General features: G+C 45.5%; 1 protein-coding gene across 1 annotated transcript in view; it reads left to right on the top strand.

Annotated features, from left to right (window-relative positions):
* LOC149359154 (nucleolar pre-ribosomal-associated protein 1) overlaps positions 1-23,033 on the top strand; it is an 83,642-nt gene that overhangs the window by 55,076 nt on the left and 5,533 nt on the right. The window contains exons 24-33 of the mRNA XM_089571396.1: positions 481-662; positions 2,194-2,304; positions 4,966-5,029; positions 6,305-6,467; positions 7,981-8,065; positions 13,231-13,503; positions 15,037-15,143; positions 17,884-18,027; positions 20,322-20,428; positions 21,648-21,956. Coding sequence (XP_089427522.1) covers positions 481-662; positions 2,194-2,304; positions 4,966-5,029; positions 6,305-6,467; positions 7,981-8,065; positions 13,231-13,503; positions 15,037-15,143; positions 17,884-18,027; positions 20,322-20,428; positions 21,648-21,956 — 1,545 coding nt within the window. The remainder of the gene's footprint in view (positions 1-480; positions 663-2,193; positions 2,305-4,965; positions 5,030-6,304; positions 6,468-7,980; positions 8,066-13,230; positions 13,504-15,036; positions 15,144-17,883; positions 18,028-20,321; positions 20,429-21,647; positions 21,957-23,033) is intronic.

Below are 23,033 nucleotides of genomic sequence, written 5' to 3'. Positions count from 1 at the left end.
CCTTCAGCAATGAAATGAACGAAGTACACCAGACCTGGGTCGCCACGAGGCTTCGGTCAGCTAGGCTGGCTTCACCGCATGACAGGCCATGCACTGAATGCTGTCTTTTATGTGTGTGAAAAATGGGTGCGAGAGACGAATGTTACCCTAAAACACACCCCACTTTTACCTTGTCGTGTGGTTTTACAGCACTAGCACTGCCAGCTCCAAAGCTGTGCAGTTGACCCGGCTTTGCACGTAAAAAGTGATCGCAAGAGTGTTGTTAGGTGAAACGCCACTTGCAGGTGCATGGTGTGCCATTCAGTGTATCAAATGTTCCTGTGAATGCGACTTCGATAAAGGCGAGCAACAGTGCTATGCTTTTGCGCGGGATTTTCCTAGGGATATTCTGCCTGTTCGATATATCCAGGCTCATTATATCCGGGATTGACTGCACCTCACTCCTGTCATGCTTTGGCTCAAACCCCTTTTTTTTTTCAGATCAGAGTCGTTTGGGAAAACATCGTTCGAGCTGCTCTCTGTGATCTGCCAGAAGGTGTATGGTGTGGACAATGTGGGCGACGTCAACCCTGCCCTCTGTCGGGTGTACATGATGATGTTTGGCCATTCAAGGTTCCTCCCACTTATGCTGGACACTGACCCCCTGGTGCAGGCACGAAAAGGTGAGCGGGCTGGCTGCCTCCTTGGAGAGGGCCTTTCCTCCTTGCATCATACTGAGCTTCATGGCCCCGAGGGTTTCATCTATTTTGGTTAAGTGTGTGAACTCTTCCCCATTCTGCATTTGAATTTGATGGGAGGCAGTTGGCACTTGGGCTCCTTGCAGTTTAATCTGAATGATGAATTCCTCCAGTACATGCTATCTAAGGACACAGATAGCACCAGTGATGGGAGCAGATTTGGTAAAAGGGCTAGTGTGAGACAAAAGGGGAAAGAAAAATGTACTGTCAAATTATTGATGTAATGATTTATCTTTGTTTCCTTCATGAATTGGAGATCATGTCAGCATGATAGCTTTCAGAACGCAGTAGAATCTCACTGATACATATTTAAAAATATGTGTAGAAAATGCATTATCCAGAAAAATGTATGATCCGGGCTGCCTAATTTTAAAACATTTAACTGCTTAACTAAGTACAAAGGCAATTTATTGACAATTGCACTTCATGAAAACGTCAATTAGCATTTCTTGGCACAAGGTCGGAACAGCTCCCTTTCTAGTGCTCACAGAATTCGGTCCGCATTTGCATCCTTAGCGCGGAAGAACCATAGCAACTTGTCCGTTCCGTCTACGGCAATGACGAAAGCGACCGAGGTCTCTTTTTCATTTTCGAATGCTTTGCCTTTATCCACTAGTGCACTGCAGGGAAGCCACTGCAATGGCTGACCGTTTTTGCTCTTCAGCTGCGTTCCCCGCACCCGGTCCCCTTGTATGTTAGTGCATCTCAGGTACTTCGTCTCCTTGCCCTCAGGCACTGTGAAGAACCTGCTTCTTGTTCGGTCCCCTCTTATGTTAGCGCACTTTTTTATTATTATATTACTATTATTATTATGTTCACCCCTGTGCACCTAGGCCTGCAGAGAAGCCACCAAGATGGGTGCCTGCCGATGCATTCTGTTGCCTGCTCCCAGTCTCGGCCCGCTTGCGTGTTTGCACACATGCGGTCGGTCTCTAAATGTAGTATGTGATCAGAATTTGGTGAAATTTTGAGCGTAGTAGCTGGAAAATTGTGTTCTCTGGGAACGTATCTACCGCAAGAAAAATAGTGCAACTCTATCAGAAATTTTTTTTGTCTGCGACTTTGAGCGTATGAACTGGGAACATATCAATTTGAGGTTTGCATGCAAGTATTTAAGTAGGTTTGAGGATCGAACGGTTACCAGTCTCTCTTATGAAGTTCCAAGGCACAGAAATGGCGCACAGCTCCTTTACCATTAGAGCTTGATCAATGGTTTATAGTCAAAATAAACCACAATGGTAGAGCGGATATTGTACTGCTAATACAGTTGTCCAGGAGAAAATGAAGTAACAGGGAATAGCTGACTAAGTAATCGTAAAGCAGCTCACTTTCCAAAAAAATTTGGTTGTTGTCAGTCTTGTTTGTTTCTCTTTCATGTAACTGGGCATTACAGTGCTATGTCACATTATTGCTGTTGGTCTGTGCGGGCTTCAGGGTCTCTCTTTTTCGTGGACAGATAAGATGCTGGAATTGATGGCGGTCCTGGTTCAGTGTGACTCCTCACTATGCAACGTTGAGCACATTCCAGTGTTCCTCAGTGCGTATGGAGCATCTCTTTCCATAGTGGGTGAGTGTAAATGATGTTGCTTGCTTGTCTGCTGTAGTGGCTGTAGTGTGCTCATTCAGTTGTTAGTTTACCTCTCCCACATATTAAAGGGGTTGTGAAAAAAAAATGAAGCTGCCCGGTTTTAATTTTTACTGCTTCCATAAACATTAGACATGCTGATTCCGAAATATTTCGACTCAATATTGAGTCTGCATTTAATAAAGCCCGTTCGAAATCGCTGCCTTTTTGTGCTCATGAAATGACCATGCGCCACTGACGGCTGGCACACGCACTACTCGACTACGTCATTTTAAGATCTTCAGAAACATACAGATATCTTCAACTTTCGTTTGCCCTAAAATAATAGCTTTATGAGAAATTCAGAAAGTGAAACAAGGTTTTCCAATTATTTGCATGCGTAATTGCACTCTGTTAAACTGCAGCGCGTGGTCATACATCAATCACTGACCTGGGACCAGTTTCGGTTTCGGTTCTGCTTCTCCATCCTCCTCGGCTTCAGTATCAGCGGCTCGACATAGCCTTGCTTACGTGAACCTATCTAGTTGGTGTCCCTTGACAGTGGTGGTTTGAGTCAGAGAATCGAGCTGAGCAAGGCCAGCTCATCTCGACGACTCTCTGTTTACATGAACTCGATACAAACGAGTCAGCTATCGTGGCGCGCATCGGCTCCGTGCTCTGTTCTTTGCTGCAGAAAAATATATTCCAGAAGTGTGAAGAGGGTTAGGCAAAATTTGCAGATGGGGCTGCGAGTCAACCCACCCCTTGCGATAGAGATGAAGACTCGAGTCCACGACCGGGTTCGGAGGTTCACGGTCGGGGCTCCCGCAGGCAGAGGTGTCGCGGGCTCTCGGCATGACTGCTACTTGCCTGGCGCGCGACGTGCCGCTGCGAGCGGCGTAACAACGACTGACAGCAGCTCGCCGCCTGCGCCCAACCGATGTCAATTACAGGCCGCACGTGGTGCGTCGCGCTGACAAGGGGCAGAATGCGAGCGCGCAGAGCGCCAGCATCATAATGACGTGGGGGCGTGTTTCTCGGGGCCGGCCTGTCAGCCTGGATGCCGGCCGCCGGCGTCAGAAAAACACGCTAGTATTATTTGTTCACGCTCATAACAAGCACGAGAATAGATGAACACCAAAAATGGATCATTTTTGAGGATCGTTGGCTGATGCCGAGTTGCTGGCAGTATTTAATTCGGCGATTCAAGCAAATTTCATCCCATGACCGCTTTATTTGCTGCCTGGTCGCCGCTCGCATAGCTGGAATTTGCTAGCTCCGCTGGCGTCGTGGAAATCGAGCATATCCTTATTTTATTATGGGACAGGTTCACAGTAAAAGGGGTGTCGAGAGTGCGGTATCGATAGTATCGATGCAAAACCAGGTAGGCTTAGCGACGACCAGGGCCGCCGGCAAGCCTCGCAGTTCATCGCCCGGCGCGTCCGCAGGCGGCGTTGCCGAAAGCTCGACATGCTGCCACTGCTCGAATATAACAGGCAGCCTTTCTGATAGCATGGCTGTTTTGTCTTTTCTGGTGCGAATGTGAAATACAGCGAGTCTGCAGACCGGCCGGCAAACCTGGATCCCGTCCGCGTCATAAAAATGAGCTAAAGATTTTTCTTCACGTAAATAATAAACTGTGGAAGCAAGAAGTGGGGAAAATAGATCATTTTTGAGGATCGTTGAACAATGCCGAGTTGCTGGTAGAAGCAGCAACTGTAATACGAGCAAATTTCTTGCCACAACCGCCGCTCAGCTGCCGCTGCCCGGCCGTTGCGGTCCGGCTTATGCGCCTGGCGTCCGCTATATAGCTCCGCTGCCGAGCACACCGCAACAATGGCCATATTTTTTGTTGTGAGACGATGCTGTTGACAGTAAAGCGATGCCAAAAGCAGGCATTTTATTATAACCCAGGCTACTTCCGAAGCGCTGTCCACCGTGGCTTCGATGAGAAACAGGCCTAGCGACGACCAGGGCAGCCAGAGAGCAGTGCAGTTCGTCGCCCGGAGCGCCTGCGTCCATCGCCGTTGCCGAAAGCGCGCTACATGGGCAGGCATGCTTTGTCGCCGCCCGAGTACAGCCGGCAGTCTTTCTGATAACATCACTATTTTGTCTTTTCTGGTGCGAACTTCAGTAGCCAATCAGCGCGCAGGCGCTGGTGTGCGGTGGCAAAGTGTTACACCAGATGTGGGCCGGGCATGAGTCTAGCGGCGCAAAGATGCTTGCCGCTCCATGTCCCTGCTTGCAGTAGGCGGCAGTTCGCAAGCGGCGACTGGTGCGGCGCGCCGGCCAAGTTTTCGCACATACGAGCTAGCTTGACAGCTAGCAGACTCCATTCTGAGCAGACGACGGTGCCACATTCGAGTCAATATGCGTGCTGTAACCTCGGTCAACTATGGCTAAACAGGCCTCGCTACGCCGCCATGTTGTGTTGACGACAGAAGCCTCTGATTGGCTTCTTAAAATGATGTTTGCTGTGAGTTGAGGGGGACGCGCGCTGGGAAACCGAAATTTAGTTTTTTTCGCTATTCAATCAACCCAGACGATGAAACGAACCAAGGTATACTATAGAATGAAGGGTCAGAATTCCAAATACACACGTCGTTCAAAATTTTCCGAAAACATTTCACGACCCCTTTAAATGTTTTCTTTCTATTCTTTCAGACCAGAGACTGCTCTACCTGATGTCCCTTTACGAGAAGAATGGAGTGGATGTTTGCAACTTCAAGTGAGATGAATTAACAGAAAAACCTTTTTCTGTGATAAAATTTAAAGTCGTTTTGTTTTGTTAGTTGAAAATTGGTTCTGAGACAAGGAAGGACACAGTAACTGCCTCACTTCTCGATGGACATCCTAATTACGTCTTGAGGGAAGGGATGAACGAAGTGGGAGAACGAGAGAGCAAGAGGTGCCATAGTTAAGGGTTCCGGATAAATTTTGACCACCTGGGGCTCTAATAGGCATCGACATCGTACAGCACATGGGTGTCTGGTGTTTTGCCTCCATCGAAATCAGGCGGCCGCAGCTGGGATTGAGCCAGCATCCTCAAGCTCAGCAGTCAAGCACTCTAACCACTTAGCCACCCCAGCGGGCTTTCGTTAGTTGAGAAGATGCAATCATTAAGAGCGTCAGAAGAAATAGGGGGTTGGTGCAGACGTGGAACATGAATAGTATTAAGGGGGGATGCGGGTCTTAAAACTGTTTTTTTTTTTATTTGTGATAGGATTCCTACTAAAATTACTCTGTATGTATGCTTTCTATGTACAGTCCAGATATGCAGTTTGAGTTTGAATGGCACAATTATAATTTGAATTATAAGCAGTCTTGTGATTTTATTTGGGCTGTTCGTTACAGGCGATTAGCCAAAAAATGTTTAGAATTTACCTGGAATGTATACGGAACTGCATCACCCGAGATGCATTTGTGCGATGGCTGGTTTTACTCAATTAAAATACATTGGTAAAAAAAATGTACGAATAGAGTGTAAATCACTTATATTTAATGCATTATGTGAGAGCCAGTAATAATAGCTCTACTCCTCCCAAATAAATTGGGATTGGTATAAATTGGTAATAAATTGGCATAATAATTGGTCTAAATAATTTGTAACAAAGAGCCCAACTAAAATTACGAGATTCCTACAACTCAAGTTCTAATTGTGCAATTCAAATTCTAATTGCATGTTTGAACTCTACATAAAAAAAACACGCGGAGTGATTTCAATAAGAATTGTAAAGAATTCTACCTTAGAAATAGTTTTGAGATTCGCATCCCTCCATAATAGAGACAAGGGATAAGGGGTAACAAAGCAGTTATGTCACTTGTCATTATGTTCTGGCCCCTGCTTGGGCTTGTAAACTTGTGCTTCATTGCGCTAACTGAGCAAGCGCTTTCTTGGTCACTTTGTGAAGGTGCACCTCCTTAGGTAGTCTTTTTTTCTTTGTTGGATTTATAGCAGTTTGGATTTTTAGCTCATGCGTGTCATACCTGTTGCCTCCGCCAGGCCATTCTTGTGGGGACCTTCAGCGGTGTCCTTCTACTCACTGCACAAGAAAGCCTCCGTTAGCTTGCTCAAGCAGCCCAAGTCTGAGGAAGTCCTGAACTTGATCAACGAGGACAAGATGGCTGCAACCGTTCTGCGCTTTCCACTGCATTTAGAACTGGATGTAAGTACTTTGTTTCTTGTTAAGTTCTTTGAAGTCTTAAGCTGTTCATTAAGCATGAAGTGCTGTGAGAGCATAGCTGACATTCTTTTTCAAGCTTTGCATCCTGATCTTTCTTGTACAGTAAAAGCTCGTTAATTCGAACGTCACGGGACCGGGAAAAACGTTCGAATTATCCGATGTTCGAATTATCGAATGGCGGCGAAAAAACCGACAAGAACCATTTGCATTACGGTGTATGTAGGGTATTTACTCGCGTAACGAACCCACTCACATAATGAACCCACCCACCCCCCGATTTTTGCCTAAGAATAAAAAAAAAAAGCGTCAGTCGTTGACGCTTCCCTCCGTTTGGCACCGTCACAGCCCACAACGCATTTCTTGGCGGCGCGCGATAACATCACTTTTGACGTTAGCTCCAGCAAGGGGGAAGCGAACTTTGGCAGAGTGCCAGCGCTTGTTCGGTTGTGCAAGCCTCGTTTTCAGCACCGTCACGGCCCCCAACGCATTTCTTGGCGGGGCGCCAAGATGCTACGCAGGGATAACATCACTTTTAACCTTAGCTCCAGCAAGGGGGGAAGCGAACTTTGGCAGAGTGCCAGCGCTTGTGCCGGCGTCTTGTTCGCGGCTGAGTGCGTGCTTCCGTTGGCGACCGACCGATGGGTGGAAGCAAGGACGACGCAAAGAAAAAAAAAAAGTTTTTCGCTCGTAATTTGTAGCGCCTGTCCGAAGTCATAGCCGTCATGGGCGTTGGCTGGGACCGCGCTGACAGTGCTTATCCGTATTTTCGAATTAACAGGGCTCGAATTAACGAGCATTTGGTTGCGAGTTCCGGAGGTTGCGCCGAAAAGAGGGTAGGCAGCCGCCAGCGCAGTGGTCGCCAACCCCTTCCCTCCGGTGCCGCCGGCCACCGCGTCAGTGATGACGCCATTTAAGCTTTACCCACTCTTCCAAGATTTTATCTAGTTCCATCTTCTGTCCCCGTTTAGGACGTACCCAGCCTCTAACTATGCGGAGGAAGGGCTTTTTTTTTTTTGGCCACATGCTGTGTGCCAAGCCGCCCAGACGCGGTGGCGCGTAGTTCGAATTATCCGTAACGGAACCGACTCGCTTTCGAATTAACGGGCTTTTTTATACTTAGATCTCTATGGACCTTCGCCGGACCAAGTAGTGTAGTTCGAATTATCCGAAAATTCGAATTATCGAGTTTTGAATTAACGAGCTTTCACTGTACTTTGCATTACAATATCTCTTTAAGTTTGTATTGAAACCTGTGTAGTCATTCCAGCATGGCTGTCTCATTTACTCATCAGAAAATATAACCTGTTTTATTTGATGCTTTGTTGCAACTGATTGAAATTTTTAAACCAGTTTTTCCAAAATTTACCTGCAGCATACCCGGGTAGGTCTTGGGGATAGAAGGCATTTTGTGCGTTGAGCCTATGACATAGATCAAGAGATATAGTTTGGCTGCCTTATTGTTGCCCTACATCCAAGTTGAAATGCTCTCTTGCAGGTGGCGCCTTTGGAGAATGTTGCTGATGATGGCCTTTATGATCCCAGATTTGTGTTGCCTCTCCTGTATACCCTGCTTTCTCCAGGTCAGTGCTGCTTTTTTATGCCATGGCATTAGGAGGGCCGTAAAGATGAACACTGTCCACCGTCAGCGGCATCTGTGTGAAGCCTGCACTTGCCAACCGTGGCAGGTGATGTTTAGGGGGATTTTTCTCTCTCCACCTTCCTCACCTGGCAGGTGGAGAGAGAGAAATCGTCTTCTCCAGTTGTAAGGGAGGGACCGGACTAAGTATTACTCAGCAAAAATGAGTAAACTAAGCGATTACCTACTGAATCAGAATTGGAATAGATTGTAAAGCGGAAGAAAAATGCTGTCACGTTTTTTCTGCATCAATCCAACTGATCGCCTCTGAATTTCTTATTACTGCTTCTCTCCTGGGAAGCTGTTTCTGCTCTTAATGATACATGCAGGCCTTCCATTTTTTTTTTTTTTAAATGTGAGAGCGTTACAAATCATGTATTATTTTTAGAGACCTTTGTGCCATCGGTAGATTGAGTGGCAATGGAATTTTCAAGCTTACCCAAGTTCTTTATTGATGTCTTCAGAAGATTACCTATTGTGTTACAGTAACACACTTGTTTAGCGTAACAAGAGCTGAGGTCTAGGTCTTTTGTCGCTCTGTCTGGTACCCATCTCCTTTGTATTGTCCTAGAGGAAAAGGTGAAGCAAAGTGACAAACACTAGCAACCTTTTTTTTTTTTTTTGCACAAATGATGCTGTATATTAGCATTGTATCCAGGCTGACTGTAGCTGTGCTGCAGTAGTGCCCGAGTACACACACAGCTAGCACAAAGAGGCAGTTTGAAGCATGCCGTAGCGCTTGTCAAAGGCAATTTGTCAAAGCATGCCCTAGCACTTTGTGTGCAGGCCACCTGCCTCCTACTAGAGTCAATCCCAGATATATCGAGCTCAAAGGGAGTCACAAAATAGTTCGGTGTATCGACAATTCGATTCTTAAAAAATGGAGTACATCTGCTTATTTGCAACCTAGAATCAAGAATACATTGCACTCAAGCTAGTGATGAGCTTCTTGCAGTGATATGCTGCCTGCTGGCGTCCTAGCAGCTTACTGCTCCCTAGGCATCGTTAGGTTTTGCTTGCTTCACATCGAAGCTGTTGCAGACAGGGCTTTGCAACACCAGCAATGGCCTGTGATGAGAGGTCTAATCCCATTGGCAGTACACTACAAATAATCTCATTAACATCCAGGTACATTTGGTTTTCGCAGCACCTTCGGCAGCAAAACAAGCAAAGCATGTGAAGCTAAAGCCTCTGTTAGCCTTTGGTCAGCTAGGGTGGCTTTGCCGTATAACAAGCAGTGTACTGATAGTTGGCTTCTTAACTCTTTCCTTACCACGGGAAAAACGACCATTTTTCACATGTCTCAGACAAAATTTTTTTTTAGAAAAGGTGTGATAGATAAAATTATATAAAATGCATAACAGTAATTCAGATAGAATGCGCTTTATAATGAAATTTATTTGAACACATATTCTGCTTGAAATGCTGTGAAAAAAAATCAGTAAACACAACAAAAAGTAAAAAAGAAGAAAAGTTTTGTGTTTATATGAGAATAACTTTCCAAACACTTGTACTAAAAAAATTCTAGAAACTACAAAACAATTCAAATTCTTTCTAAAATATGGCATTAAAGTTTGAAAATTATAACTTGAATAGTTTTCGAGCTAGAATTTTTTTTCTTCATGCCTCTTGAAAAGGCTCGTTTGAGAGTGCCCTTTATATGATTTTTACAGTCCAACAAAAAAAAAAATTGGAAGTGTAATGTTATGCGCCAAACGAAAGCTTGGTAAGCGTGGTTTAAAAAATACAAATCAAAACTTATTTAATTTACGTCAAAAATTCAAAAAAAAAATATAAAACGCAACAAGTATAGGTGTGATATTGCGATATATAGTATGCTATAAGTATAGCTGCGATGTAGCTGCAGAATCGAAATCCGACGTTACAACATCTTCGTCCGAGGCACTGTTGCTCGGAGGATCTTGAAAATCAGCTGCAGAGGCTGGAGAATCACGTGCAGCGGGACTCTTCCGAGCGCGCGAAGCGCCCGACCTCGACGCGACGCCATCCTCACCGCGTATTATGTCGCAATAAGCCTATGCTCCAAGGGCACTTCAAAAATGCACGACTGGCGAGGAAATTACGAACTAGGCCGAAAATGGAACTAACCGTCTGAACAACAAACCAGATGCGCCCGCACAAGCGGACAGGAAAAAGAAAGCGAAACTATCAGGCCAACGTTCCGGGATCGGTTTGCGCAGTTACAGCGTCTGAACCAAAATCCGACAATGCAACATCGTCACCAGAGACTCTACTACTCGTAGCATAGATAATAATTGCAGTCAACGCAGTAGAATTGCGCGCAGCAAGGTTTTTCCGAGCGCGCGCCGTCTGCGCGCCCGACGCCATGCACGGAGCATCCGCACCGTACCCTCCGCTTCAAGGGCGTTTCAAAAATTCGCGCGTCGTGGGAAAATTGCTCTCTACGCAGAAACCGAAACTGTAGTCTCTGGAGAACAACTTAGATGGCGCCACATCACCGTAACGGCTACAATGAGGAGCTTCGGTTCGCACAAACAGACCGGAACGAGGAATCTGAACGCACAGGCGAGCGTTCTGGGCTCTCGTTGCCCCAGTTTGGGCTTCGAAACAATACCTGACGATACAGCATCGTCGTCAGGGTCCGTGCTAATCGATACATCAAAAATATGTGGTGCAAATGCAGCGGAATTGAGTGGAACGGGGTTTTTTTGAGCGAGCGCCATTCCCGATGACGACGGCTTGTTCGGAGCGCCCGACGCCGCACACCCAACTTCAAGCGCGTCTCAAAAATTGCCACTTTTTGGCAAAAATATAAACTAAACAGGAAGTTGAAGTTTAATGTGTGAACAACAAACCGAATGACTCAGCAAGTCCGTAGCGGCCACGGTCGCGCTGCCGTAGCGCTTCGAATTTTTCGATCACCGGTGATCGAAGCACAGTGGCGTGGTAAGGAAAGAGTTAACATGACAGCAGTGTCTCGTGGAAAATGAATATGAGAGACCAAGACCAAAGGCTACCTACAAGCACACCCCACGTTCGCCTCATCATGTGATTTTACAGCATTTGTGCTGCCAGTGGGTGTTCAAGGCAGCGCAGCCAACCATTCATGCCTGAAAAGTGATCGGGTGAGAGCCGTTAGGAAAAGCACCACTTGTAGAGGTGGGGCACGCTGTTCTGCGTATCAAATGTTCTGATGAACAGCATTTAAATAAACGCAGAAAACAGTGCTCTTCTTTTGCATGGGATTTTCAAAAGAATGATCTGACTGTTCGATATGCACAGCAATTCGATATATCTGGGATTAACTGAGCTGGCCTTGTCTGTACTTGGTGCGGTGCTGCTTGGTCCCTTTAAGGTATTCTACATCTGCTGCTGCATAGATTAGGACCAGAGCTGGCTGATACTTTTGGAGCTAATGTCGACATTCACACATAAAGAGAGGGAGCAGCGACAGGTGTCCCAATAGGAATTCTCCATATGAGAGGCTGCTCGGTCTCTCTTTATGTCCGGAATGTAAAAAAATTTTGTGTGAATGATTTTTCTATGTCTGTTTAACTGTGGTTATCTTGGTGACAGTCTTGCATTGTTTCCTAGATGCCAAAATATGACTCGTGTGTTGAGGCACTGGTCCCTGTGCGGAGTTATGTGTTGTCCCAGACATGCGGTGTTGTGTACAGTTCAAACATACTCTTTTACGCAGCTTCTCTAGCTTAGCATAAACATGCTCAATATATATATATATATATATATATATATATATATATATATATGTATATATATATATATATGTATACCGTATTTACTTGCATAATAGGCGCACTTTTTTTCCAGAAAATCCGGCTCAAAGTTCGGGGTGCGCCTATTACGCGGGGTAAAATTTCCTGAAATTTTTCGACTCTCAAAATTGAACACACCGCGTAAACGCACTCGTGTACGTACGGGCCACACCCCGTTTTCCCGAAGAAAATATTAAAAAAAAAAAAAAAAGATCCGTGTAAGGGCCGCACCGAAACTTTCCACGACCCACGCGGGAACAGCCTTCGGAATGCTGCGCCGAGGCCTCTGCGATCGGCTCCGGCTGCGCGCAACGGGCGCGCTTGATCGTGGAGGCCACACACGCGCACAGGAGCTTCCAGACGCCACCCACGGAGGGCGCCTGAGGTAGAGCTTATCATCATCATCAACGTTTTCCTCCGCCGCGAGCTTTCGCTATCCATATCGCCATCAGCATCTCCAGCTCGTTTTTTTTGTTTTGTTTAGTTTTTTTGTTGCTGTCAAGCACCGGGATCTGCGGTAGCGCGATAGTTCATCGTGGTTTATGGCTTTGCCGCGGAGCATTGCTGTTTTAGCTCGACGGCCAAGCACCTTAACAGCTACACGGCTGGGAGTTTGCTCTCGAACACGGCTAGCGTGCGGCAGGTTGGAAAATACGACGTGGCCGAGAAGGGCGGCAGTTGCGACTGCGGCGTCCCTAAATTTTCGTACGCGACTCCAAGCGCCGAGGTTTTCGCGGGCCTAAGTGGGGAACGTTTCCGGCTGGAGATGAAGCTTTCCACACAGACGTTTAAAGTGAGCATCCCCGAAAACTGTGTGCGGCTGTTCTACGCGCTGTCGATGTACGTGCTGTGGGTTCGCAGCAGCACTAGTGAGGACTAGTAGTCAGTTCAGCAAAAACTTTGTTAAAATATAGATTGGGGAGCGGGGGGTGGCAAGGTGTCGGCTTGCAATCGTGTAAATACAGTATTGATCACAGTGCCAAGTTCGGGGTGCGCCTTTTATGCGCGGAAATAAAAAAAAATCTGATTTTTCGCGCTCAAACTAGGGGTGCGCCTATTATGCGAGTGCGCCTATTATGCGAGTAAATACGGTATATATATATATATATATATATATATATATATATATAGATCCACCAGCGGCATGTGGTTGTTTTTTCTTCTGCTTTTCTAATCAATTAGCTTTAAGCAATAACATATTCAGTAATATAAATTGATCAGCACCACAAAATAAATAAATAAAAATTAAAAAAAAATCCCCTGTGCCCCTTGGTTTCTGTGGCTGTTGGCTTCTCTCATATATATATATTATACACATGCACTGCTTGACATGCGGCTTGACCCTGTGCAGGGTCCCTGGTCAACTGCAGGCAGGTAGTGGAGACGCGCTGCCTGTCCCTCATACTGATGTCGCTGAGCAGCGAGGTGTTTGAGGTTCGTTGCCTGGGCTGCAACCTGGTGATGTTGCTTCACCACCACCTGCAAGGCTCGCGTTTTGCCCTGAGCAGCTTCTGGCTCTCGGTTCTGGAGACCCTGCGCAATGCGGCCACTGTCACCTGCCCCCACGTGCCCTGCCTGGTCTCGGGCTACCTAGCCTCGGCCATCGACGTCATCAGTGATCCGGGTGAGCACCACTAGTGGCGGGACTGAACAGCAGTTGGACAGTGCTCACAAGTGCTCATAAGTTAGTGGGACGGGAAGGAAGACTGAAAACACCTTGCTAGCAAAAAAAGCCATCCCGTCCGCCGTTTAAGCTGGAGGATGGCAGGCTGCCCGCAACCCATCAGACAGGTTGAAATGGCAACCTGTCCACTGTGGGAAGTGGACAAGTGGAAAGGAGGAAAGCTGGTTTCATGGCGTCATGGAAAGTAGGAAGTCGTATCACACAACTTGCTTCCTAGGTGAAGCAGGTTACACAGTAGCTAGAACTAAGTGGAAAGGAGGAAACCTGCGTCACATTAAGAGGAAAGGAAAACATTTGCGTCACACCAGTTACACTCAGGTGTTCAGATTGCAGCAGACACTGGAAAACCTCATTATGTGTTGGATATAGCTAGTGTAGTGTGCCACCGTAGGTGCAGTTGTGCGAGCACACCTTTGTCACATTTAGTTTAATTCAGTAAATCGTTCATCATTTTTTATCCTGGGTAAAAATTGATCATTCGGTTTTTCTGGCTATTTTGCCAAGAAAATTGGATTTGGGAATGCAGCAATTTTTTCCTGCTTCTTGGTTCAGATTCATGAGATCAGTACAGAAAAGGACTCCATAATCAGTGTTTATAAGTGAGTGGCAGTGTAGCTACCCTCAGAGATTCGTGTACAAAATTATATTGACATCATTGCAGTGTGCTTGTGGAAGCCGCGCAGCCATACCTGTATTTCATTTTTTCTCTTTTTCCAGCTTATCAAAGCTTTGCTTTGAGTGAAAGCAGCCTTCTTTTCATAAGGATGTGGTAATCCATCCACACAGGCCGACAACCTTTTCCCCTGACTCTCCCTCTACCTTAGTTGAATAGTGACATGCAGACATCAGATTTTGATTGTGTATTAGTGCGCTAGGCTTCCAATCTCGAAAAAAAACCGTTGTGTCTTCGGGTAACTGAAGCCAGCTAGACTTCCAGAAATAAATTAAATGAGGCCATGAATGCGCCACGCCTGGGTTTCGAACCCATGGCGGCACAAACAGATTGGCTTTGCCGACCACTGCAAAACAGCACTATACTATCACTGTTGCTGTCAACCGTTCAACCCTTGCGTTTAACTGCCACTCTCTTGCGCTGTGCATTGTATGTCATCGTCTTCATCAATTTCCATCCGTGCGCAGTCGATTTGGAACACACAGCTATTGTAGTGCCCTCTTAAGGTGCGTTGAAAGGTCTTAAAATTTTGTAGTGCACTGCCTCTAAAGTCCCTAATCACTGATTTTGCCATCTCTGCCTGAAGCCTGACCTTGGAACCCTAATCTCGAGCTGAAAGTGAAATGAAACGCAGTGTGATAGTGCATTTACCTTGCATTTGGCCAAGGAAGCTAAATCGACTGCAATTTTTTACAGAGTTACAAAATTGGCAGTGCTCAACAATAACCTGTCAACTGATTTGCTTTTGTACTACATAGTTTGATTTCTTTCCTGGTCGTTGCTTTCTTTCTTGTTCTTAGGTCATTACATGTTCAACGCAGTTGTAGCTTTCCTGCTTGCTAAGCCAGTGCTGGACATTGCAAACGTGCCCGACTTCTACAAGATGTTCTACAACTTCAAGGATGAGGTAAATTGTGGCTTTTACTCGCGCGACTGCCTCGCATACTTGGGGAAGTTAGATATTCCTTTTGTTCATTAGGGATTAAAACGAAACCTAGTCAGAATAAAAGTGCAACGACGTGTAGCAGCATAGCACTGTATTGGTACTGCATAATGGGAGTGGTAACAGTGCAAAAAATTAGGGTAAAAGCCAGACGAGTTCTGAACTTACAACTGCTGCTTTTAATTCGGAATACTTCGGAATACTATTCCTCTATTTCGATGGAAGCAAATTACAAAATGCACCCATGTGCTGTGCAACGTCAGTTCGCGTTAAAGAACACAAGGTGGTCAAAATAAGTCAGGAACTCACCACTACAGCGTCCCTCATATTCCATGTGTCACTTTGTGGCATTAAAATCCACATCATGTGGGGTAACATGTGACATGTTACAAGTTAATTAGTTGTTTTTCTGTACTATTAAATATTACATGGCATGAGTGTAATCTGTAGCAGAATAGTATTTAAGGGAAGGACGCGGCTTTCAAATCATAAAAAATGGCCAAAAAAATCAGCTTTTTGAAAGTCATGGTTACCGTTCGTGTGCCTTGTTTTCTATGCCGTTCCAAAGTTTCATTGGTGAAATCTGTCAAATTAGTGCTGCTCTCAAAAAATATTTTTATGAATTGCGGAGGCATTGTACATTGGGGAGTGCTTGAAAAATTGGTGTCTTTCTTCGTTTTCTGCTCATGCTGTTGAGCAGATTTCTTCACAATTGTTTTGTCTTCTTTGACCTCGTTTCTCTTACTGCACTCACAGAACTGCACTCTATGTGATGACAATCTTGGTTTTTCAATTTGATGGATCATAGATTTTGGGTGTGACATATTGCTTACAGTTCAGACATGTCTATGCCAAGTTCACTGCAAAAAATGAAAACAAAAAAATTGTGTTGTGGTGAAAAAAATTCAGTGATTGTCTTCACGCATAGCATGCATTCAGAAATGCATTCAGAAATGCATTCAGAACCAGTCTTCTGCCGCATTTTATTAAGTCTGCAGGCTTTCCACTTGGTGTAGAAGAGGAAAATATTTGTAGAAAAATTTATGGTTACATTTGAAAGTATTACTAGTTAACAACAAAAAAAATTCCATCTAATTCCTTCAAAAGGAGAGAAAGTTGGTGATGAAGCTCATGTCCCCCCTTGAATGTGAATTTCCCGAATAAAAATGCCAGCTGTAAGTTCAGTGCTCATCTGTCTCTTGCCTTGCCTTGCCCCTCATGTTTCGTGCTGTTACCGTTTTTAACAAGGACCTTCTTGTGTTGTACTACCAGGTAAAATTCAAATGCAAACACAGCTCGGTCTTATTCCTCAAATGTGCAGCATGACATCAGTGTGTAAACGGTTGGCAGTACTGCACACTTAGTAGTAGTGCCATTCAACTAGGTACTGTTGGGGACAAAAGTAACTGGCCCCCCTCCAAGTTCCATACCGTGTTGCGCATCATGTGGGCACCACCTCATGATGCACTCTTGCTCTTAACGCTTTGAGGGTCGAATTATTTTGAAGAAAACTTTCCCAGGTGGTCAAATTACTTTATTGCGGATCTTGAATCTACAAAATGTATATAATCGAGAATAAATAGTAAAAAAAAATTAGGAACAGTACTTTGGTGACAGCATCACTCACAACTGGAAAATGTTCAATAGAATAGAATAGCAACGGTGATAAGCAAGCTAAGAGCAGCGCCAATATAGATAGAAATCAACTTTCGCCGCCTCTGCAAAACAGTGCCCACAAAGAGAAAACACGTTTCGCGAGACTCCGCTGCGATCCCGCGGCGGAATCGAAACCGCGTAGGCGCGTTGGCACAGAGGGCGAGAATACCTCGCGAGCAACGGTGATAAGCAAGCTAAGAGCAGCGCCAATAAAGATAGAAATCAACTTCGGCAGCCCCTGCAAGATAGTGCTGACAAAAAAAAAACTCAAATTTTGCGCGACTCCGTTGCGATCACGCGGCGAAACCAAAACTACAAAAGGGGTGTTGCCGCAGTCTGTGCCGCCGCGCTAAAGCTAGACATAAGTTCTGCTTATCTCCGTAAGAAGGCAGCACAAAACTCAAACACTTCTTGTAAGTCCTAAGAGGTGGCAGCACCCCCCAGTGAGCACGCATTGTTCTTTTGGCGCAAAATTTCAAACGGAAGATCGAAACCGTACCCGTACGGCAAAGATCTTGCGGGACAGAAAACCGCCGCCGTACATATACGGCAAAAACCTTCAAAGGGTTAAGACTTGTGCACTATCAGGGACTGCGCTGGTCTCAGCACCAGGAGTGCATTGCCAGGTGATGCCCACACGCTGTGCAACACGGTACGGAACTTGAAGGGTGGGTCAGTTACATTTGTCCCCGGTAATACATGAATTGTTCTAGTTGAGGCAACAGTTATGGCCGACCGTAAAAAAGAGAAACATTGCTTTGTATGTTTAGGTAGTGTTTCTACTTAGGCGTTGATGTAGATGGCTTAGTGTTGGATAGGCCGAGCATTGAGTTAAGGTTGGATGGTGTCTAAATGCCTCCAGCCTGTTCAGCAATTCTCTTTTTATGTTGCGCACACTGTTTTTATGTTGCGCACACTTAATGTTCACCTGTGAGAAAGAGAAATTAAGCAGTACAACTTTCAGACTTGCCACAGTGCCTAATTCTGCCACCTTTCTCTGTCTCTGATAAATGGTGTTGCTGTGCCCACTTCTGCCCTTATTCCCCAGCACTACCTGAAGAGGAACTGGCTGCTAGGTGTGGTGGCCGACTACTTGCGCTGTGGTTTGGACTTTCACCTTTGTAAGAGGCGTTATGTGTTCAACATTCTCCTAACCTTCTTCATGTCGCCACTGTGTCAGAAGAACACCAAGGTGGGTACGAGGATGCACTTGCTCTTTTACTCCTGCTTGACAGGCATAGTGTGCTGCCTCTTGTCAAGCCTGATATGCTTGGAAGTGGCACACTGCTGGATTTGAGGAGGATTGAAGCCGCAGGAGCTTTTGTAGGAGCCTAGCAATGAGAAAACACAGCTCTTTGCACGATGCCTGATGATGCTAAGCTGGCCACCGCATACACATCATGCCTGCTTTTTTGTCTAGGTAGCCGAGAAGAGTGTAAGCAAAATTCTACTGAGAAGAAATAATGCTGAATTTCTTCTTTTCGAACCGTACGCCAACTAGCTCCGCAACGTGTTAAGTGAAAGCAAGAGCTAGGTATTTGGTTATCCATAGTGAACCACAGCAGTGCCCTACAAACCGGTACACAAGCTTAGGAAAACTAAGTTGAAAGTGAGTGCTTGCATTGTTGTGGTGCGGGGGGGGGGGGGGGGGGGGGGTGGCGTGAATGTACAGGCACGATAAAAAGAAATACGAACAGTGCGGCGCCTACATGCTCCACTTTTCAAATTTCTTTTCATCGTGCTTGTGCCTGAATTCGGCCATGATTATATCATAGGCCACTCTATGGCCTTTTTGTTACCATTCAGGTGCAAGCACGATGAAAAGACATTAAAAAAGCTGAGCATGTAGGTGCCATTCTGTTTGCATTACTTTTTATCCTCCCTGTACAAGTGGGATTAGCTTTACACTGGCCTGTCGACGATTGCTCTGCCTGAGTCACTGATTTAAATGCTTGTGTCTCTACCACTGTTCCATAAGGCCAGTGTCTTCTAAAAACTTCAAGAATGATTGTGTCACTGATTGCCACTCAATAGGGGATATTCAAAATTTCGCAAGTGCGCTTTCCCGCATAACAATGTTGTCCCAAACAAGATGGCTGACCATGCGTTTCCAGCTGAAACATAGCAAGAAAGACTGGTTTTTTGTTTTATTCTTCCATTATACGTTTCTTACATTCTATCCAGACCTTTAGCGCCTGTCCTGTAGCCCACGTAGTTCCTTTATAGCGAAGTCGGCCATCTTGTTTGGGGCAACATAGTTATGTGGGAAAGCGCACTTGCGGAATTTTGAATATCCCCTATTCACGACCCCTGAGGGTACACAATGTGAGAAACGTCCATGGGAACGGTCAGTCTCCTCAAGTTTTTCATAAGCGTCTCATACTTGGCACAATAACACAGGCGGGCTAAAACAAAATCGTTCACATCACCCACAACATCACGGTGTGCACACATAAATGGGGTGGTGCAATGAATCTTGTGCATCCATGCTGGCGTATAGGCAGAGTTTGTGCACAGTGGATACAAGAGAGTAGCTGTGTGGTGCAACAAGCGTCGTGTAACGCAAGGGAGGTGCAGAGACGGCCAAAGTGCAGAAAAGTGTTGCACCACTAGCTGCCTTGCGAAGTTCTAGTTCTTTGGGACCGCAACTGAAGGTGGACAAGACCGGGTTTCTTGGGCAAGAAAGTCTGCTGCCGTGTTACCTGCGACTCCAACCTGAGGTGGTAGCCACTGGAAGCAAACTGTAAATCCTTTGAATTGTAGCTTCCTCAGCCAGGTGAGGGGCCAGAGGCAAAATTTATCAGCGAGTGTCCTTCATTGCAGGTGCTGTAATGGAACCTTGGAGTCAGACAGAATGACGATGCTCTGTGGTTTGCAAAAGGACAGACGTTTAAATGTGCTTGCAATGGCAAATGATTTTGCCAAAGTGGACGATGCTACTCTTTGCAGATGCCCATTTCAAGATATTTCAAGCTTAGCCACTAAGAATGCGGCTGAGCAGGACTGTTTATGCCTGCTCTCAGAGCCATGAGTGTAAACTTTTAAGTGGCCCCCGTAGACTCTGTTCAGATGTTCAAGACACAAGAATTTTACGTCCGGCAGAGGTAGCGCTTGTTTTGTGCATAAGCCTGTGATGTCGAGGTGGCAGTGAATGACCATAAAACCATGGCAGGTTCTGCTGACACCTGCATCCCATGGTTGAGCATCCCACTGTGCTTAAGGTATGAAGGGCTGCAAAGAAGTGACTTTGTGTTCTAGCTCATAATCGACAGAACAGGATCTGTGTGTTCTCTGCTTCATTCACATATGAGCTTTTGTATAGCATTTTATGCTAGTCGTCGAACTCACATCTGTGTGGGAGACTTTCTGATTAAGTGCTGGTTTGCTTGAATCACCTCTTGTGTCTAGATATGGGTAAAGTGCTTGACAGACAAGTTGACTCTGCCTTTTTTGTCCTTTCATTCTTTTTTTTTTTTTTTTCTGAAGGAGACCATCTTGAGGATACTGATCGCTGCCGTAAAGATTCCCAAGGCTGCCCGTATTCTGTGCAGAGAGCAAGGCCTGCTGATGTGGTTACCAGCAGCGTTAGAGAGGTGAGGCACGACTCGGATGCATAGCATTCTGTACCATTTTGCTCTTTATATGTCGAGTCTTAAACTCAGGCCCCTTAATTGTTAGGGTTAAGGTTTGAATGTTTCGTCTTGGTGCATGTGAATTTTGTTGCACTGCTGCTGGCGAAGTCAGTTTTCCTAGGAGTGTGTTGAGAGCCATGGCTAGCATGAGCTATTAGATGGGCAGTGCACACCTGGATGCTTTTAAGGGGGAACATGGGTCTTAGATCATTTTTTTTATTTACAGACCAAATGCAGTGAAACTGCACAGACTTATTCAGTTTTTTCTGCTGTTTCAAATGTGCAATTTGTTTATTTCTAGGCCATTTAGTTCTTTAGATATTATATATATCATGCCATTGTCTGCTGAAACAATAGAAAAGAAATGGGCCACCAGAAATTTAATTTTAATGTGTGGGTAGATACTACAATGTGTGAGGAATGCAACGCTGGAAGCAGTTTTCAGTTTTTTGTTTGTGTGGACAAATGGGCTTAATAGTTAGTTTCATTTGTGTCATGTTTTCTGGCATTGTATGTCTGGTCAACTCACTTGAAAACTAACTGTTAAGCCCATTTGTCCACACGGACAAAAAACTGAAAACTGCTTCCAGCGTTGCATTCCTCACACATTGTAGTATCTACCCACACATTAAAATTAAATTTCTGGTGGCCCATTTGTTTTCTATTGTTTCAGCAGACAATGGCATGATATATATTAATATCTCAGGAACTAATTGGTCTAGAACTAAACAAATTGCATATTTGAAATCACCAGAAAAAACTGAATAAGTCTGTGCAGTTTCATTGCATTTGGTCTGTAAATAAAAAAAAATGCCCTAGGACCCATGTCCCTCCCCCCTTAAGTAAGTACAGGGACTTGTGCCTGTGGCTCGTAGAAAAATAATGGGTTACACCGCTATCCCTAAGAGGTTTCAAGTTGGTACTGCACATTATGCTTGAAAGGCTTTTTAATTATTCTGCCAAGCCATGTGGGACAAGTAGGTGAGGTGTTCCAGTTCATTTGTGTTACGAGTAGCGTTATGAGTAATAGTGTACTAACTGCTGTGTGAACAATCCTTTAACTACTGCAGTTTTGTTAGGGCTCCGCACAAGGTTGTGCCTTCACTTCATTTCACGGAAGAGGAACTTGTTAAAAGAAACTAAAAAAGGGCAAATTTTTTTCATTTTTCCCTCCTTCCAGGAATGCTGCAGAAGAAGGCATTCCTGAGTTGCTATTCGAGACTGTATACCATGTTTGGAAGTCCAGCTTTGTGAAGACTCTTAGAATAAAAGACCTGCAAGCAGCCAGAGCCAGAAAGCTCAACGCTGTGCAAAAGACTGAAGAAGAAGCCGCGGAAGAGAGTGAGGAAGATGAGGAAAAAGAAGAAAGCAACACGAAGGATGACGAGGAGACTGCAAAAATTCTTGCAAAGCGAGAGAGTCTCCGCTACTATGAATACTTCCCCTACGAGTTTCTGCTGTTGTTATTCAGCACAAGAAAATATGTAAGGTAAGTCCAGTGCTACAGCCTTGTCCTGGATTTATGAGCCATTATATTAATGCAATGGCATTAAAAGCTCCGTTACGCAGAAAATCCGGCATCGGCATTGTCAGGGTTGTGAGCGAAAAATCACGAGCATGACTGTGGCAGGTGGTGCCCAGAGAGCAAAATAGGAGGCAGGTGGGCCAGTTAGGTCATGTGACCTTACTGCGTCATCACAACCTGCCCACCTTGGTCGCTCAGGAAGTGCAACCTCGGCCGCACAAGGCCCAGTGCTAAGAGCACTGATGCGCCAGGAGAGGTATGAGGACTCCCAGGGATCTATGAATGTAAAGTAGAGAATGATGTTCTGCATATTGCATCATTGCTTATGAGGATACTGCATCATTGCTATTGCATCATACCCTTAAGGTGGAGCTTAAAGGGACTATGAAATAAATTTATTGAGTTTATGTAAAGATAGGCAATCCATCACTCGTCACCCCAGCGCAAGAATTTTTGAGCTAGCATCAATAACAACGAAGTTATAGACGATTAAAAATCACGCTCCTCCTCTCCCCCCTCAACTCGTACGCGCGGGGCACCATAAAAAAATTAAGAAAACAGCTCGGGGACTGGGCACCGCCCATGAATACGTCATTCGCTGATGTTCGGTTTACGACTTCCGGTTGTCGCACTCCCGAGGAGCAGCGTGCGTCGGCAGCTTGGAGGAAGGAAAATTTAGTTCTCTCCATAGTCGGCAGCATCTCTCCGGTCTCTGCGCTTTCTTGGCTCCCGAACTCGCGACAGAAAGAGGCGGCAGAGGTAAATTGAAAACATATGCGCGAAGGCAATGCCCTGGATCGCGCTTGCCCGAGGGGGTCGCGCGGCGGCTCGAGCAGACGATTTTCACCGCTACCGGAAGTGTGCCCGTGACGTCGTAGCTGCCGCGGCTCGAGCGAATGACAGCGTGTGGTGGCCTGCCGACGTCATGGGACTAGTGACTTCTGTTTTCCCGATTTTGGTTCCAAAATGGCTCCCTACGAAGACCAAACGGCCCGCGAATTTTAAAAAACACGATTTTTAAAAATTCATAATAAGTTGCCG

The sequence above is a fragment of the Amblyomma mixtum genome, chromosome 2 (genome assembly GCF_055824585.1).
Source record: "Amblyomma mixtum isolate Tamu chromosome 2, ASM5582458v1, whole genome shotgun sequence".
Taxonomy (NCBI): domain Eukaryota; kingdom Metazoa; phylum Arthropoda; class Arachnida; order Ixodida; family Ixodidae; genus Amblyomma; species Amblyomma mixtum.
The sequence above is the reverse complement of the archived record's forward strand: the minus strand, read 5'-3'. Positions and strand labels throughout refer to the sequence as shown.